Source organism: Coregonus clupeaformis, unplaced genomic scaffold, assembly GCF_020615455.1.
Source record: "Coregonus clupeaformis isolate EN_2021a unplaced genomic scaffold, ASM2061545v1 scaf0427, whole genome shotgun sequence".
In the NCBI taxonomy this organism is placed as follows: Eukaryota; Metazoa; Chordata; class Actinopteri; order Salmoniformes; family Salmonidae; genus Coregonus; species Coregonus clupeaformis.
Window position 1 is genome coordinate 1 of NW_025533882.1, and position 15739 is coordinate 15739.

A 15739-nucleotide genomic window follows, 5' to 3' on the forward strand; every position below is an offset into this window, starting at 1 on the left:
TCACCTTTTTACATACACTGATCCCTCCCTCCCTCCCTCCCTCCCTCCCTCCCTCCCTCCCTCCCTCCCTCCCTCCCTCCCTCCCTCCCTCCCTCCCTCCCTTCCCCCTCCCTTCTCCCTCCCTTCCCCCCTCCCTCTGTTTGCTGTTTAACCTCCGCCCTGACCACAGACACGATCATCTGCTTTTCTGGGTTAGCTGTTCAGGTGCGATCTCTCTCTCTGTCTCTCGCTCTTCCTCTCTCTCTATCCCCTTCCTCTGGCACCTCACTACAGGTCTCTTTTTGCTTCTCCCATCTCCCACTGCTGTTACCAACCTCAACAGATAGATACGTGTCTTACAAAGTCTAGAAGTGAGGAATGGCCTATACAAATACTTCAAAACATTTCTCAAAACATATTTTCTCTCATCATATAATGTATTGTACTACAACAATTAACATAGGTCTAACAGCTGACCTGAATTAAATAAAATGTTAGTTACACAAACTACCGCCTGATATCTCTACCTAACTTTGATCTTAAAAACATGTGAAGTACGTTTTATAAAGGGAAAGGCGAAGGTAGACACATTCCCCTCTCCTTTAGTAGCAGGAGATGAAGTAGAATGGTGAGGTGAGGTTGTCATGAGAAGAGATAGGAACGACGAAGGCCAAGATGACTTTCGGCATCTTGACGAAATGCCTCCAATCTTTTTAGAATCTGTTTATGCCACTTCAATAAAGGCATGTTCATATTATGAAGAGTCAGGCTAGTAAATAAAAAGGAAAACTCTAGCACACTGCTGATAAATAAAATAAAAATTGGTCTCAATAGACCTTCAAAAAAAAGAGTTCTCTTCTCAACAGCTTCTACCCCCAAGCCATAAGACTCCTGAACAGCTAATCATGGCTACCCGGACTATTTGCACTGCCCCCCCACCCTATCCTTTTACGCTGCTGCTACTCTGTTAATTATTTATGCATAGTCACTTTAACTCTACCCACATGTACATATTACTTCAACTACCTCAACTAGCCGGTGCCCCCGCACATTGACTCTGCACCGATACCCCCCTGTATATATAGCCTCCCTACTGTTATTTTATTTTACTTCTGCTCTTTTTTCCTCAACACTTTTTTTTGTTGTTGTTTTATTTTTTACTTTTTTTGTTAAAAGAAATGCACTGTTGGTTAAGGGCTGTAAGTAAGCATTTCACTGTAATGTCTGCACCTGTTGTATTCGGCGCATGTGGCCAATAAAATTTGATTTGATTTGATTTCATCTGGGTCCATAAAGACTGGATATATATTTTCCCCCATGTAATAATTATGTGGCCGCTTATATTTGTCCTATTTCACACATGTACAAGTGTGTATTATACACGTGTGAATATTTTTTTTGCATATCCCAACTTCCCAAGAGACACCCTCAGAGAGTGGGGTCACGGCCAGCCATTATCAACAGCTACCCTGGAGCAAATAGGGTTAATTGCCTTGCTTAAGGGCACATCGACAGATTTTTCACCTTTTCGGCTCAAGGATTCAAACTAGCAATATTTCAGCTACTGGCCTAACGCTCTTAGGGCTAGGCTACCTGACGCCCATATGGTAGCACTTACCCTGGTATCAAGTTCACCTTCTAACACACTATGAAGATTACCTTGGTCCTTGATTTTTATTTTACCAAGATAACAATCTACTACTAGTGTATTGTTGTATAGTACTCCCCCGTACCCTTCTGTCTTCTACAGGATCATGTTGGATAACATGCCAGCTCATGGCAGGTATAACTGTGTTTAATTAATGCACATATTCGTAGTTTGGTGGAGTAATTCTAAAATGTTAAATTCAGTAGATCATGATCATCCCCTAAGGGGAAATTGTTTGCAGCCTAGTTGACAGAACTGTACGGTTGAAACCTGAAGAGCACTTTGGATGTGGACTAAAGTTTTTCAGGCCTGATTATATTACATTCTTTAAATTGCTCCTGATAACTCTATGCTACCTTTAAGTGCACATCCCTATCACGACAGCCCGAAGCTGTTACATTTATCAGTAGCTGACTGTACTCTGTTCACACACAGGTTAAAACATTGAGAATTGTCTTAAAATGAAAAGAGATTAAAAGGTGCAAAATGCTTCAGACAAAAATTCTGAAAGTACCCACAACACACCTAAAACGCATGCACGCACGCCACACACACACACACACACACACACACACACACACATTCACACACGTACACACATGCATGTACACACACACATGCACACACAACACAGAAAACAGAATTTAAAAACTACCATAGACCACACTCCCGGCGTACGACTGCCATTGTGGTCTTTTTTTTCTTTCATCAAGCGTGGAGAAATCCGCCTTTCGTGGAATAGAGGAGGAAGGGAGGGGGTGAGAGGGGAGGAGAGGAGGATAGGGATATGAATCTACACCTCGTGAAATCAGGGCCCACCACAGCCTCAGCATTCGCCCCCTCTCTCTCCTCCCCCATCCCTCTCTCTTTTGTGTGTGTCTCAACCAAAGCCCACCACAAAGCTACTGGTTCTCTCCCTCCACCGTTCTTCATTCTTCCTCTTCTTTTTATCTGTCTCTCAACTTCTCTAAATCAGAGACCACCACAAACCCCTTCCTTTCTCTTTTTTTTACTCTGATGATGTATCACACAACAAGAATCACTGTCATGTGAATGGGAATCAGTCAGGGTTCATTTACTCAAATTTCAGTCAAGTAAATTACATTACTTTAATGTGAATCAGTGAATATATCTAAATACATGTGTTTTAAATGGGTTAAAGAAGGCATTTACAGTACATAACAAATGGGAGAAACAGAAATTGGGTCTCTTCAGTTAAAGTTTTTGCTGACTTTATTGAACAGAAAATCGAAATACTGTGATACTGTAGGAAATAAAAAGTATAGCTATATGTTATTGTTTTATCTTTTATATTCCACAGTATTTGATCTTGGGTGACAGGTCTTGGGTGACAGGAAATACATGACTATAGCAAGCCGTCATAATCAGCTTTTGTTGCTCTTTGTTTTCAGGAGAAAGTACAAAATGAAGTGTGTTTCTGGATTCCTTTCCATCCTTATTGCTTTGTTCATCTCTTCAACAGGTAAGAGAGAATTTTCAGAAATTATATATGCTCTATATTATATTATAAACTGGGTGGTTCGAGCCCTGAATACTGATTGTCCGAAAGCCGTGGTACAGTATACCACGGATATGACAAAACATTTATTTTTACTGCTCTAATTACGTTGGTAACCAGTTTATAATAGCAATAAGGCACCTCGGCTAAGGGCTGTATTCCGCGTTCCGCGTTGAATCGTGCATAAGAACATACCTTAGCCGTGGTATATTGGCCATATACCACACCCCCTCTGGCCTTATTGCTTAATTACATAGCAACACATACATTTCTGTAAAGGTAACTTACTATTGGACTTATATATATATATTGTCTTCTGCGTTCTCTCTCAGGGGCTGAAGATGTGATGGTGTATGGTCAAGTGGGAGGGACGGTCACATTCCCCAGATTGAAGTGGGGTTCAGAAAAGGTGGTGGTATATTGGTACTTTGGGACGGACCCACAAGCTGTGATATCCCGCAACTCCCATGGTCGAGAGCAAATACGTGAGTGAGATTAGTGTTAGAGGGTATCCATCTTTAATAGAGCGTGACCTTTTTTGAGCCATAAACATATTGAGCAAAACAGTATTCGGTAGTTGGCAGCTGGTTCTTTTTTTACCTGATTTTGACTAGCTTACAATTTGAGGGTTGCTGGCATCAGAATCTCAGGTGCCTACTGCTGTAGTGCTCCTGAGCACTTAACCCCTGTTCTGCTCAGGGTTACTGCTCTGCCTCTGCAGGTGGCCCTGTGCTTCTTCCAAATTCTTATATGTTTGTGTGGTGTCCAGGTGGGTTGGGAATAACATAAGACAGCAAAAAGACACATTTCTGATTCACACTACTACTACTCTGTATTAATCACTTGATTATTAACATGCAGATGAATCATGGAAAGACAGGGTGTCTCTGTCAAAGACTGACTTCTCCCTGATCATCAACAACATCAGATTAGAGGAGTTCAAATCCTTCAAATGTGAACTGAAAGATTTCCTGCCACCTTCTATCAATGTCACCAAATTCAGACTGTCCCATGGTAAGTGCAGAGTGAAAGAGAGAGGGGATTTCTATGTCTTATGTCAGTGTTATGAGAAAGATGAGGAAGGAAATGGGACATTGTGTTCAGTCACCATCATGTGGGGTAAACAAGTACTGCACACACACACAAATCTATACAAATGTACCTTCTCTCTCTCTCTCTCTCTCTCAATTCAATTCAATTCAATTTTAATTTAAGGGCTTTATTGGCATGGGAAACGTATGTTAACATTGCCAAAGCAAGTCTCTCTCTGTTTCACTCTCTCTCTGTTTCTCTCTCTCTCTCTCTATTTATATCTCTTTCTCTCCCTCTCTCTCTCCATCTCCATCTCTCCTCTCTCAGTGAGTGTAAAACGGCCAGACTCTCCCCTGTTGCCTGGGGAGAATCTTACTCTGAAGTGTGACATAGAGGAAATATTTGAGGGTACACAGATAAAATGGCTTAGTCCCCAGAAACAGGACCTGAAAGAGGACAAGCGTGCCCAGATCACAAATGACGTCCACCTGACAGTAACGAATGTCACTGACCAACACCATGGAGAGTGGACCTGTGTGGTGACATACCAGGGCAGGGAAGCCCATGCCAACACCCCTGTTACTGTAATGGGTGAGTGTTCATTTAGATAAAGTGGTTTATGGTCTTCTACATTAAATCATTTCCCCTCAAGATTGAATAAGAGGTCAAATGTCTTCAGACTGAGATTAAACTGTCCCTTTCCTATCTCTGTCTCTCATTTTCTCCCCCCTCCCCCCTCTCTCTCTCACCCTCTCTCTCTCACTCTCTTCCCTCCTCAGACCTCTCCCCTGCTCCTCCACAGCCTGTCTACACCTCTGTCTCCTCCCTCTCTCGTCTCCATCTTCCATGTTCCTTTTCCATTCCTCCTCATCTGTCCTGGTCAGACCTCCAGGCTAAGGGCATCCGTGGAGGCCACTGGACCTTTACCCCAAGCCCAGTGGCAGGCTCCTTCACTGGGGTTGTCCAGACCCTCGTCAACCTCTCCCTGGGGCCTCCATCAGCCTGGGTGGTCCTTCAGAACAAAGGGCTGGATGTCTCAGCCCTGCCGAGGAACAATCTGAACCTCACCCTGTTGAAGAAAGGGGTGACAGAGGAGGACAGGGGCGAGTACACCTGCGCTGTGGAGTTCCAGGGGGACATCACCCTGAAGAGATCAATGCGTGTGGAGGTGCTACAGGGTAAGTTAAGCTTTGTGGCAGTCCTGAAAAAATGTCCTTCTCCTTCCTTCCTGCCCTCTTTACTTCCTGACTTCGCTTCCTTCCTCCCTCCTTTAACCCTCCCCTTATTTATTGACCCCCTTTTTTCTGCTTACAAAGTGAGGAGTGAGTACCTCCTGGCGTCTGTCCCTCTTTCTCCCTACATTGTCATTCAAACCCTTGTCAGACCATCGTCATGGCAATGCTATTCCTCCTTTCTCTGCTTCTGTTTATTGCACCCAGCCAGTTTTCTCATCTCCTTCTGTCGTTCAATGGGAACATTCTGTCCCCGGTGTATTGTGTCCTGTGTCTAATTCAGTGGGTAATACACTTGTCTGGCTCCACTTGTTTTAATAGGGTGTAATGAGGTTTCTCTCTGCCAGGATAATATGCCAGCTGAATGAATACTAATCAATTTATTTTGTTTCTCCATGTTTATTAAATTTTATTTTATTTTAGTCTGTCTCCGCCTTTGTCACATCAAACTGGTAATCTTCTCTCTCTCTCTCTCTCTCTCTCTGCTCTCTCTCTCTCTCTCTCTCTCTCTCTCTCTCTCTCTCTCTCTCTCTCTCTCTCTCTCTCTCTCTCTCTCTCTCTCTCTCTCTCTCTCTCTCTCTCTCTCTCTCTCTCTCTCTCTCTCTCTCTCTCTCTCTCTCTCTCTCTCTCCCTCTCTCTCTCGCTGTCCAGTGTTTTCCTCTTCAGGTCCAGTGGCCTTTGTAGGTCAGGAGGTCAACCTCACCTGCACCCTGGGCCACCCTCTGAACTCTGACCTGGAAGTGAAATGGATCAAACCACCCCACTCCTCCCTCCTCACTTTAGGCTCCTCCCCCCACCCTGCCCTTCTCACCATCCCGGAAGCAAGGGATGGAGATAGTGGGAGGTGGAGGTGTCAACTGAAAAGGAACGACATCCTGCTGACGTCAGTGGATATCACACTGAAGATCGGTGAGAAAGGAGAAACAGGAAGTGACATGGTCAGGATGTGGTTAGGGTGCGTGGTCAGTGTGTGTGTAGAGATTAGGGTGTAATTACCCTCACTAGCCAGTGGCCACGCTTACTGCAGCACTTTAAATAGTATAGTACCACAGTACTACTACAATAATTAAGTACAATGTACTTATAGCAGACAGTACTATAAGCCTGTAAAGAAGGAAGCTCTGATGTGTTCTTGCACACCTACCTTCCGGGTATGTTATTCAGTGTGTGGTTATGAGTAAAGAAGCCTAATTTCAGTAATGCCTACCCAGAAATACAGTATATCACTTTAAAAAAATTATAATACTATTATTGATAACCAGATACTGTCAGAAGTTAATAGATCTTTATTGATTTGATAGGCTGGAAACAATGTAAAGTTATGAATGTAGAACTTGCATACTGATTCTGTCTCTCTTGATGTTGTTCTGATGGACAGAGCGAGTCCCCATGGACGTGTGGCTGTTGGTCACCATCTGTGCCGCAGCCGTCATCTTCATCCTCCTCCTCATCCTCACTGTCATCCTCATCCGACGCCACAGACAGGTACACTTTGGTGATTTCATCAGATATTTATTTTAGCTTAAAAATGTACTCACTATCTCTTAAATGTTGCTTTGTCTTGTTGGTACTGTTACTGAGGTTTCCTGTGTGTGTGTGTGTTTATGTCGGTTTTCAGCGGGTGATGATGCCCAGACGTGGCAAACGCAGATTCTGCCACTGCAAAGAGTGAGTGTAATTTCCTGCACACGCACACACATACAAACAAACACACACACACACACACACACGCACACGCACACGCACACGCACACGCACACGCACACACACACACACACACACACACACACACACACACACACACACACACACACACACACACACACACACACACACACACACACACACACACACACACACACACACACTCAGACCCTCAAGTTTGGTTAGATTGAGGGCTAAAAAGTATTTGTTATGGCCTTGAATGTGCAGAGTTGTTCAAGGTGACGTGTGTTCAAGGTAGAAGCCTAAACCTTTCTCTCTCTCTTGCCAACTAAATTCAGAGTAAAACACGATTTTTGTTGCCTTGGGTTATCTGTTGCACCTCCCATATTTGAGAAATACTGTGTGAGAATGGTTATTTACAGTGCTAACCATTCTGTTTTTCTCTGTTACAGCCCCAAACCAAAAGGATTCCACAAAAACTAGAGATATTATACAGACCAGAATCCCTGTCAAATTCAGGACAATGTCTCTGCTATTTCGTCTTAGCTATTCTATTCTGATAGAAAGAAAAAACAAAGGACAAAAGAAGCAAGAAATATGTTTTTCATGTGATGTTTGATACTAGAATTGATTCCATTTCACAAGTGTTTATTATCATGCTTTATGACCTATAATTGAGCTATAATTGAAGAAATTCTGTATATAAATATGTATAGCTACTGTCGCTTTTGTATTACTGTACGCTGAGTATACAAACCGTTAAAAACACCTGCTCTTTCCATGACATAGACTGACCAGGTTAATCCAGGTGAAAGCTATGATCCCTTATTGATGTCACTTCAATCATTGTAGACGAAGGGGAGGAGACAGGTTAAAGAAGGATTTCTAAGCCTTGAGACAATTGAGACATGGGTTGTGTATGTGTGCCATTCAGTGAGTGAATGGGAAAGACATAAAATGTAAGTGCCTTTGAACGGGGTATGGTAGTAGGTGCCAGGCGCACCGGTTTGTGTTAAGAACTGCAATGCTACTGGGTTTTTAACGCTCAACAGTTTCCTGTGTGTATCGCAGTGGAGGCTCCTCAGAGGAGGAAGGGGAGGACCATCCTCCTGAGTGAATTTGATAAAAATAAAAATTGTGAAACATTAAAAAAGTTATCCTTTTTAGATAAAACTCTACTAAATATATGAATGTCACCAAATAGTTAATTAAAACACACTGTTTTGCAAGGAAGGTCTACAGTAGCCTCAGTTTTTGTATTGACTTCAATACAAAACCGAGGAGGCTCATGGCTCTCATCCCTTTCGATAGACTTACACAGTAATTATGACAACATCCAGAGGATGTCCTCCAACCTATCAGAGCTCTTCCAGCATGAACTGACATGTTGTCCGCCCAATCAAAGGATCAGAGAATGAATCTATATTTATCAATATTAAGAAGGTGTTTGGTATACTCAGTGGATATTACATAGCACTTTTTTTTGAGTCCATTATTTACAAAATATTTTCTTAAGAAAACAGAATAACATCTTAATACTATAGTTTCTTACGGTTTCAGCTGTGCGATCAGGCTCATTCCACCAGGCTAGGATTCAGGAGGCCACAAAGTGTTGTTGAATTGTTTGAAATAAGTAACAGAGTAAATACAGGGTTTATTGTTGTTGTGTTATAAGACTGTAATTAAAGTGTTAGATTGTATTGAAATTCTTGAATAAAAAAAAAACAGCAGTGCTGAGGGGTGACTGATTGATAGCTTTATTGAAATACCTTCAGTGGTGGGTAGACAGACACCAACACAAGTCGATACCAACTGGCACTTCTTAATTTGTTTTGGCTAATTATACATACTGTGACTGGGATTCAATCAGACAATCAGACCATTTGACTTTTGAAGGGAATTTACACTTGATTACTGCTGCGTTTACACTGAATTCGATCTCCGCGAACGTCGGGAAAATTGCCTTTAAAAGGCACATTGTCAACAGTGCAACGCGCTTCCCTACTTTTTTTATTTATTTATTTATTTCACCTTTATTTAACCAGGTAAACCAGTTGAGAACAAGTTCTCATTTACAACTGCGACCTGGCAACCTACAATGCGCCTTGTATTGAATCCCTGCCACTCTAAGCTTATTTCATGGTCAGTGGTGTCTTTCACCCGCTGATTCAATGGCAGGTAATGGGGGTAGCATCCATTTGACAGATGCGGTGGTAGCTGAAGACACAGGGCACGTCGGACCAGGTCTGAGTGTTACTCTCCAGGACCACACAGTCCTCACCTTCAACCCCACCGGAGAGGTTGTTATCAGGCTCCGAGCTCCAATGGTTCCAGAACCTATATGGAAAGGGAGGTAGGGAGAGAGAAAATATGATGGGCAGGATGGAATTGAAGTCACAGAGAGGGAGAGAGGTAAGACAGAAAATAAAGAAAAAAGGAGAGGACAAATATCGGAGAAAAAAAGACAGGACTGAGCAACTATTTTGAGTCAACGTTGTACGTGTCATGTTGAGATTGTTGAAAGGGTTGCAGACAGTACATACTTGTTTGTGAGCGTTGTGTTGTCCACCCATCTCCAGTCCCCCTCTATCTCTCTGTCTGATAAGCCGATCCAGAAGTAGCTATTAACCCCTCCAATCCTACTGACCTCTTTTCCCAGGGCTTCCTATAAACAAACACATGGTTACGATGAGAAGAACACACACACACACACACACACACACACACACACTTTCATACATGCTGTTTCGTGCTGTGCAGGATGGTAAGGTGGCTGCCGATAGACGTACAACTGTCTCTGCTGCTCGGCCAGTCCATCGTGTCGTTACTGAAGTAGTGACATTTTTCATCTACATGAAGCCACCCATCAGGACACTATGTGAAATTCAACACTGTAAACGGAGAGAGAGAGAGAGAGAGAGAGAGAGAGAGAGAGAGAGAGAGAGAGAGAGAGAGAGAGAGAGAGAGAGAGAGAGAGAGAGAGAGAGAGAGAGAGAGAGAGAGAGAGAGAGAGAGAGAGAGAGAGAGAGAGAGAGAGAGAGAGAGAGAGAGAGAGAGAGAGAGAGAGAAGAAAGAGAGAAAGAAAGAAAGAAAGAAAGAAAGAAAGAAAGAAAGAAAGAAAGAAAGAAAGAAAGAAAGAAAGAAAGAAAGAAAGAAAGAAAGAAAGAGCAAGAAAGAAAGATTTGGATATAATTCAACCTTTGTACAGTATGATAGTATTTACTATACCCAGCTGTGGGTTCATGTCTTCTGTGTCAAATGTGGAATGTCCCTAGATTTATGAAAATGTTGCTGCAATACATTCTGGAAATATTATGAGAACTTGATAGAAGATGTAGGGGAATGTAGAGCCATAGATTGGTGAATGTTAATTAGGGCCACTAATCAAATGACCCTGACCATGTGACCTCCTGGCCCTGTCCTAACCATCTGGGAACATACAGTAAACAGCATATTTGATGGGGATACGTTTAAACAAGAAGCACTACTCATGATCACATAATGAGCAGTTATTTAGGAGATCAGTGATTTGTCCATCAGTAATTCTGTGCCGTCTGGTGGCAATGGAGTTAATCTCAAACACGTACATAGTGGTTGCTGGCTAGTACCCACCTGTGGCAGAGCAGTTGTGTGCCAGGCTGGCATAGTCATTACACAGACGGCTGTAGCGACGCAGCACAGAACTCAGCTTCAACTTCAGGGAGGCCAACTCTTCCTCAGGGGTCTCCCCAGGTTGAGTGGCATTTGACAGGGGCTCTGCAACTGCCTGATTGGTGCTGATGGATACCAGGCCAATCAGCACAAGGAAGATGGTCTGACACGTCAGAAGCCCAGCCCACTTCTTCACACCCTGGGAACCTGATTGGATTGATCAAACAGAGAGCTCAACTCACAGAGTTGTATTATGCAGTATACCTGTTAATCAGATGAGAGTTTAACCCAACTAGAATTGAGATGACGATTCATATTCCACATACAGGATGTCTTTTTATGAGCCATTTAAATTAACCTAAATATTGTAACAAAGTGACTTGCCCAAACTTGATACACACAAATACACACAGACACTCACTTAACACACACACACACACACACACACACACACACACACACACACAGTTTTATACAGCTAACCTTTTGGGGACACACAATTCAGTCCCATTCAAATTCCTATTTTCCCTAACTCCTAACCCTAAACCTAACCCTAACCCGTACTCTTACCCTTACCCTAACCCTAACCTTAACCCTAACCCTAACCCTAACCCTAACCCTAACCTTAACCTTAACCCAAAAACCTAACCTTAACCCTAACCCTAAACGTAACCCTAGCTCCTAACCCTAACCCTAAAACTAACCCTAGCTCCTAACCCTAACCCTTAACGTAATTCTAACCATAACACTAATTCTGACCTTAACCCTAAACCCCCTAGAAATAGCATTTGACCTCGTGGGGACTAACAAAATGTCCCCAGTTGGTCAAGTATTTGTTTGTTTACTATTCTTGTGGGGATTTCTGGTCCCCACAAGAATAGTTAAACACGCCCACACACACACGGTGATGTAGACACAAAAGTTAATTTGACCTTGTTTACGTTGGTAGTTCTCCATGTTCTCTGTGTAATATCACTGGTACCTGTTTAGTTCAGAAATCGAATGTGTCTCTCTTTTCACTCAGTTTGAGTTATATACCAACGTGGTGTTTGTAGGCAATTGGTTGGAAAGTACAAATTGTGGAAATAACATTATGCTGGACCTGAGACAGATTTCAACTGGAAGATAGGAAAGTGGTGTAATAACAGAAACTCTGTCAAGGAATTAAGCCCAGCTGGTCATGCAGAGTTGGATCAATAGTCTCAATGAACAAACAAATGCTACCAAATGAAGTGGAGTTTTAACATTATTTGCCAATGGTCTGAGCGATCAAAGTTCTCTCTCTGCCACTAAACATGACAGTGCAGTTTCATGAGATCACAGAGAGGTTTACTGCAAAAGCATGACATTGCACTTTAAGCCGAACGCTGTGTAACAGCATGGGTTTACTTGTTTTGTTTTCACAAATGAGCAGCTGCATGAATTCCACATGTACATGCACCACACACACACACACACACACACACACATACACAGGATGCTGCCCAACCTCTTCCCGTAAGACTCTTGGCATCCTCACTTCTCCCCAGGCTCCAGTACTCTAGTACCTTACATAGTCATTTTGGCCAGATTCTAACACACCAAATCACATAGAGAAACAGAGACAAAGATGTTACTTCACAGCATGATTTTCTTATTTCCTAAATCCAGTACTATCCATACGAACACACACAGTATGATGGACCCTCCTTCCAGTTGCCGCCAGACTATTCTCTCAGTTCCAATTTCTTAAGATTTTTTTCAAATACACACACACACACTCTCCTGCCTCATTCCCCTATCATCATACAGTCCTCCTTGCCAGTTTTAGCACTTCATCCAAACAAAGAGAGAGAGAGAGCAAAAGGAGAGAGAGAGAGAGAGAGAGAGAGAGAGAGAGAGAGAGAGATAGAGAGAGAGAGAGAGAGAGAGAGAGAGAGAGAGAGAGAGAGAGAGAGAGAGAGAGAGAGAGAGAGAGAGAGAGAGAGAGAGAGAGAGAGAGAGAGAGAGCAAATCTTAGAATCAACTATTAAAGACTACCAGAACCCACTGGATTCTCCAATTACATTGAATGAACTACAGGACAAAATACAAACCCTCCAACCCAAAAAGTCCTGTGGTGTTGATGGTATCCTCAATGAAATGATAAAATATACAGACCACAAATTTCAATTAGCTGTACTTAAACTCTTTAACATCATCCTTAGCTCTGGCATCTTCCCCAATATTTGGAACCAAGGACTGATCACCCCAATCCACAAAAGTGGAGACAAATTTGACCCCAATAACTACCGTGGAATATGCGTCAACAGCAACCTTGGGAAAATCCTCTGCATTATCATTAACAGCAGACTAGTTCATTTCCTCAGTGAAAACAATGTACTGAGCAAATGTCAAATTGGCTTTTTACCAAATTACCGTACGACAGACCACGTATTCACCCTGCACACCCTAATTGACAAACAAATAAAACAAAACAAAGGCAAAGTCTTCTCATGCTTTGTTGATTTCAAAAAAAGCTTTGACTCAATTTGGCATGAGGGTCTGCTATACAAATTGATGGAAAGTGGGGTTGGGGGAAAATCATACGACATTATAAAATCCATGTACACAAACAACAAGTGTGCGGTTAAAATTGGCAAAAAACACACACATTTCTTTCCACAGGGCCGTGGGGTGAGACAGGGATGCAATTTAAGCCCCACCCTCTTCAACATATATATCAACGAATTGGCGAGGGCACTAGAACAGTCTGCAGCGCCCGGCCTCACCCTACTAGAATCTGAAGTCAAATGTCTTCTGTTTGCTGATGATCTGGTGCTTCTGTCACCAACCAAGGAGGGCCTACAGCAGCACCTAGATCTTCTGCACAGATTCTGTCAGACCTGGGCCCTGACAGTAAATCTCAGTAAGACAAAAATAATGGTGTTCCCAAAAAAGGTCCAGTTGCCAGGACCACAAATACAAATTCCATCTAGACACACGTTGTCCTAGAGCACACAAAAAACTATACATACCTCGGCCTAAACATCAGCGCCACAGGTAACTTCCACAAAGCTGTGGAACGATCTGAGAGACAAGGCAAGAAGGGCCTTCTATGCCATCAAAAGGAACATAAAATTTGACATTCCAATTAGGATCTGGCTAAAAATACTTGAATCAGTTATAGAACCCATTGCCCTTTATGGTTCTGAGGTCTGGGGTCCGCTCACCAACCAAGAATTCACAAAATGGGACAAACACCAAATTCAGACTCTGCATGCAGAATTCTGCAAAAACATCCTCCGTGTACAACGTAAAACACAAAATAATGCATGCAGAGCAGAATTAGGCCAATACCCGCTAATTATCAAAATCCAGAAAAGAGCCGTTAAATTCTATAACCACTTAAAAGGAAGCGATTCCCAAACCTTCCATAACAAAGCCATCACCTACAGAGAGATGAACTTGGAGAAGAGTCCCCTAAGTAAGCTTGTCCTGGGGCTCTGTTCACAAACACAAACAGACCCCACACAGCCCCAGGACAACAACAACAACAACAACACAATTAGACCCAACCAAATCATGAGAAAACAAAAAGAGAATTACTTGACACATTGGAAAGAACAAACAAATAAACAGAGCAAACTAGAATGCTATTTGGCCCCTAAACAGAGAGTACACAGTGGTAGAATACCTGACCACTGTGACTGACCCAAACTTAAGGAAAGCTTTGACTATGTACAGACTCAGTGAGCATAGCCTTGCTATTGAGAAAGGCCGCCGTAGGCAGACCTGGCTCTCAAGAGAAGACAGGCTATGTGCACACTGCCCACAAAATGAGGTGGAAACTGAGCTGCACTTCCTAACCTCCTGCCAAATGTATGACCATATTAGAGACACATATTTCCCTCAGATTACAGCGATCCACAAAGAATTCGAAAACAAACCCAATTTTGATAAACTCCCTTATCTACTGGGTGAAAAACCACAGTGTGCCATCACAGCTGCAATATTTGTGACCTGTTGCCACAAGAAAAGGGCAACCAGTGAAGAACAAACACCATTGTAAATACAACCCATATTTATGTTTATTTATTTTCCCATTTGTACTTTAACTATTTGCACATTGTTACAACACTGTATATATACAGTGGGGGAAAAAAGTATTTAGTCAGCCACCAATTGTGCAAGTTCTCCCACTTAAAAAGATGAGAGAGGCCTGTAATTTTCATCATAGATACACGTCAACTATGACAGACAAATTCAGGAAAATAATCCAGAAAATCACATTGTAGGATTTTTTATGAATTTATTTGCAAATTATGGTGGAAAATAAGTATTTGGTCACCTACAAACAAGCAAGATTTCTGGCTCTCACAGACCTGTAACTTCTTCTTTAAGAGGCTCCTCTGTCCTCCACTGTTACCTGTATTAATGGCACCTGTTTGAACTTGTTATCAGTATAAAAGACACCTGTCCACAACCTCAAACAGTCACACTCCAAACTCCATTATGGCCAAGACCAAAGAGCTGTCAAAGGACACCAGAAACAAAATTGTAGACCTGCACCAGGCTGGGAAGACTGAATCTGCAATAGGTAAGCAGCTTGGTTTGAAGAAATCAACTGTGGGGAGCAATTATTAGGAAATAGAAGACATACAAGACCACTGATAATCTCCCCTCGATCTGGGGGCTCCACGCAAGATCTCACCCCGTGGGGTCAAAATGATCACAAGAACGGTGAGCAAAAATCCCAGAACCACACAGGGGGACCTAGTGAATGACCTGCAGAGAGCTGGGACCAAAGTAACAAAGCCTACCATCAGTAACACACTACGCCGCCAGGGACTCAAATCCTGCAGTGCCAGACGTGTCCCCCTGCTTAAGCCAGTACATGTCCAGGCCCGTCTGAAGTTTGCTAGAGTGCATTTGGATGATCCAGAAGAGGATTGGGAGAATGTCATATGGTCAGATGAAACCAAAATATAACTTTTGGTAAAAACTCAACTCGCCGTGTTTGGAGGACAAAGAATGCTGAGTTGCATCCAAAGA

The 15739-nt window shown here is 42.7% G+C and overlaps 2 protein-coding genes across 2 annotated transcripts; one reads left to right on the forward strand and one right to left on the reverse strand.

The window, feature by feature from the left end:
* The first annotated feature begins 3030 nt into the window (after positions 1 to 3030).
* LOC121560605 lies at positions 3031 to 7909 on the forward strand. Its single transcript, XM_045215355.1, has 9 exons — positions 3031 to 3110; positions 3479 to 3631; positions 4008 to 4160; positions 4506 to 4769; positions 4958 to 5356; positions 6062 to 6319; positions 6789 to 6895; positions 7029 to 7078; positions 7528 to 7909. Exons 1-9 carry the CDS (start codon positions 3053 to 3055, stop codon positions 7556 to 7558), a joined length of 1473 nt encoding a protein of 490 aa, XP_045071290.1. The 5' UTR covers positions 3031 to 3052; the 3' UTR covers positions 7559 to 7909.
* A 907-nt stretch (positions 7910 to 8816) lies between these two features.
* LOC121560604 (C-type lectin domain family 4 member E) lies at positions 8817 to 11762 on the reverse strand. Its single transcript, XM_045215356.1, is given in 5 exon segments — positions 8817 to 9412; positions 9619 to 9740; positions 9815 to 9966; positions 10688 to 10933; positions 11659 to 11762. Coding segments are annotated over 5 exon segments (714 nt in total). The 5' UTR covers positions 11684 to 11762; the 3' UTR covers positions 8817 to 9243.
* Between the last annotated feature and the right edge of the window lie 3977 nt (positions 11763 to 15739).

Coding starts and splice junctions, on each gene's coding strand:
- LOC121560605 (XM_045215355.1), top strand. CDS start 3,053: ATGAAGTGTGTTTCTGGATTCCTTTCCATCCTTATTGCTTTGTTCATC. Junction 3,632..4,007: donor CCATGGTCGAGAGCAAATAC/GTGAGTGAGATT, acceptor ATTAACATGCAG/ATGAATCATGGAAAGACAGG. Junction 4,161..4,505: donor CAAATTCAGACTGTCCCATG/GTAAGTGCAGAG, acceptor CTCCTCTCTCAG/TGAGTGTAAAACGGCCAGAC.